The sequence below is a fragment of the Antrostomus carolinensis genome, unplaced genomic scaffold (assembly GCF_000700745.2).
Source record: "Antrostomus carolinensis isolate BGI_N321 unplaced genomic scaffold, ASM70074v2 scaffold13417, whole genome shotgun sequence".
Taxonomy (NCBI): Eukaryota; Metazoa; Chordata; class Aves; order Caprimulgiformes; family Caprimulgidae; genus Antrostomus; species Antrostomus carolinensis.
In genome coordinates, this window is record NW_010329549.1 from 56,597 (window position 1) to 59,046 (window position 2,450).

At 42.0% G+C, this 2,450-nt stretch overlaps 1 protein-coding gene across 1 annotated transcript in view; it reads left to right on the forward strand.

The window, feature by feature from the left end:
• The window catches only part of PDE6B (phosphodiesterase 6B), a 21,527-nt gene that overhangs the window by 3,213 nt on the left and 15,864 nt on the right, over positions 1-2,450 (forward strand). The window contains exon 3 of the mRNA XM_010172619.2: positions 195-284. Within this exon, the coding sequence (XP_010170921.1) occupies positions 195-284 (90 nt within the window). The remainder of the gene's footprint in view (positions 1-194; positions 285-2,450) is intronic.

The window sequence follows — 2,450 nt, forward strand, 5'->3', positions numbered from 1 at the left end:
AGGCTTATTGTGAGGATGCTTATCTCAGAAATCTTTCGGGGATGTTACAGAGGGATAAGCCTCATCTCACACCAGTGCAAAGCAAAGCATTTATCCGGGGGAATTACCATGATGTTGCTAAAGGGGTGTTATGAAATCCAGTATATGTGAGGCTGCTACTGCATCCGACTCAATCTCATTGTTTGCCTTTTCAGCTTTTTCTGAAGTACCTGAATTTTGCCTCCTTGAACTTGAAAATGTATCACTTGAGTTATCTTCACAATTGCGAGACTCGAAGAGGCCAGGTAAGAGTGAAAATGGAGCTGTATCTCAAAATCAAATGAGTACATTCTTCTGATTTCAGGGGTGTACCTGATCTGCTTCAGAGTTTTGTGCCTGAAAAGCAGAAAGAAAAAGGCGTCCTCATCTGCTTTCAGATACTGCTCCTTCCCCAGAGTCCTTCATTAGTCTCTCTTCCTGCTGCTATTGGCAAAACAGCAGGAGCTGATGCAGTGGCATGAGCTTCAGCAGGCCTGAGCTCCAGATATTTTGTTGAACTCAGGCTATGAAACACTCTTGGGGCATTTAACCACATCAGCCAGCAGCACTAAGAGATTTCCCAAAACAATTAAGAATGTGGTATTTTTTCATTATCTGCTCATTAAAAAGTGCAATTGAATTTCTTTTTAGTGCCAGTAAAATTATGCTCATATGCCTGTTCTGTTGGCCTCCCTCAGTAGAAATTAATATAGATGAGGTTTTTAGGGCATTCTGAGTTGAAATAATTCAGCCACCATTCTTTTCTATCACTTGGGTTATAAAAGAACTCTCAAATTTATTGGGATGGATGTGAATCTATGCAATCACTTTCTGTAGCAGACAACTGGTTGTCATTGAAGAAGACATGCAACTGCATCTATGCTTCATGGAAGCCATGCTCTTATCTCCAGTGGGGGTTCCCGTGGGGGATAAACGCCTGTTCCAGCAAAATGGATGCAGAATGAAAGTTTATTTTAGAAGCTTTGGGACAGCACTTATTAATTCATTATCTCATGTGCTTTGTCTGATTTTTTCAGTAATCAAAACTGTGAACAACAGTCAGGTGATACAGACAGCTAGCAATGCTGAGTAATTCAACTAAAGTAGAACTAGCGAAAGTTCATTCCTGTTCTGGGCTTAGCAGGAGGACTAGGGGATGTGAGGAAGGGGCTAGAAGACAAAGTAGAGACCCAAGAGGTGGAAGGCCTAATGTCTCCCCCAGGTTGCTCTGGTCTGGGGCTGAACCCAGGAGTCCTGCGTGCATACCTCATTGCTGCGTCAGCAGGTCCCATAGAAAGGGAGGAAAGCGAGAATGAGGTGGAAGACACACTGCTAGTTCTCCCAGTAGTTCAGGTGGTAGACCTTTGGGCATCTAGATCTGAAGGTCTAGATGCCCAGTTAATATGGTCCATTGTGTTAGACTTAAAAGTACCAAAGTCCACAATGAGCAAATGACATGCTCAGAGATGGTCTAGGATTTCAATGTTGCAAATCCCAACTGCAAATACTGGGGGAAATTGTAAGTAAAATGGCTTATGCAAACACAGTTCAATCTGCTTGTGCTCACATACTGTGTAAGAGTCTTATTAGAAGATCAGCATTACTTATTGCATGCTGTAAAATGCCAAAAATAAACCATTGCTCAGTTTTTCTTCTAATAGTTTGTGTGACAACACACTATTCTATCTGAGGGATGCTCAGGGGCCAGTGACATTGAACACTCCAGACTTACTAGGAGTGGCAGTTGTCTCAATTTATGGATTAGAAACAGAGAACAATGCAGCTCAGAACTGTCAAAAATATCTACCAGTCACCAGTGAACAGGTTTCACACACTTTTCCTGATTGTGCCCATGTAACAGTACTTCATGTTCAAAACAGAGGTCCAGTCAGCTTCAGGTAGCAGCTTTTAGTGCTTCTGAAGTGCTGCTCCTCATGTCTCCAAAGCACACGCACTCAGATACAGTCACACATGGGTTAGCTAAGCTACACAATTGCATAGATAGCTTCCTTACCATTTTAGAGAAAATTAAGTTCGCCGTTGGGCCCATAAAAACCCTCCTTGTGTCACCAGAAATACTTGCCTAATTTGCTCCATAACCTCCATTTTTACAAATGAAAGAGCCTAATAGCAACAGCTTTCTTAAGCATACATCTGTGGAACACGGGATGGGGAAAAGGATCATAGGCTGATGTGCACACAAAACAGCAGCACAAGCTTTGAGGAAAGTGTTAATTTGGGTATTTCCAACTCCAGTCTCTGGAATTTGCGGCATTTTTGGTGTTAACTGTTTTTGGATGCAAGATTTTACTTATGGGTATCAAATGTAAGTAGAGCCATCTCTTTATCTGGCACTACTACTTTTTTGTGCTGTATTTCTCAGACTGGACTTTTACATAGCATTCCATGATGACCTCACTCTTCCTCTTTCC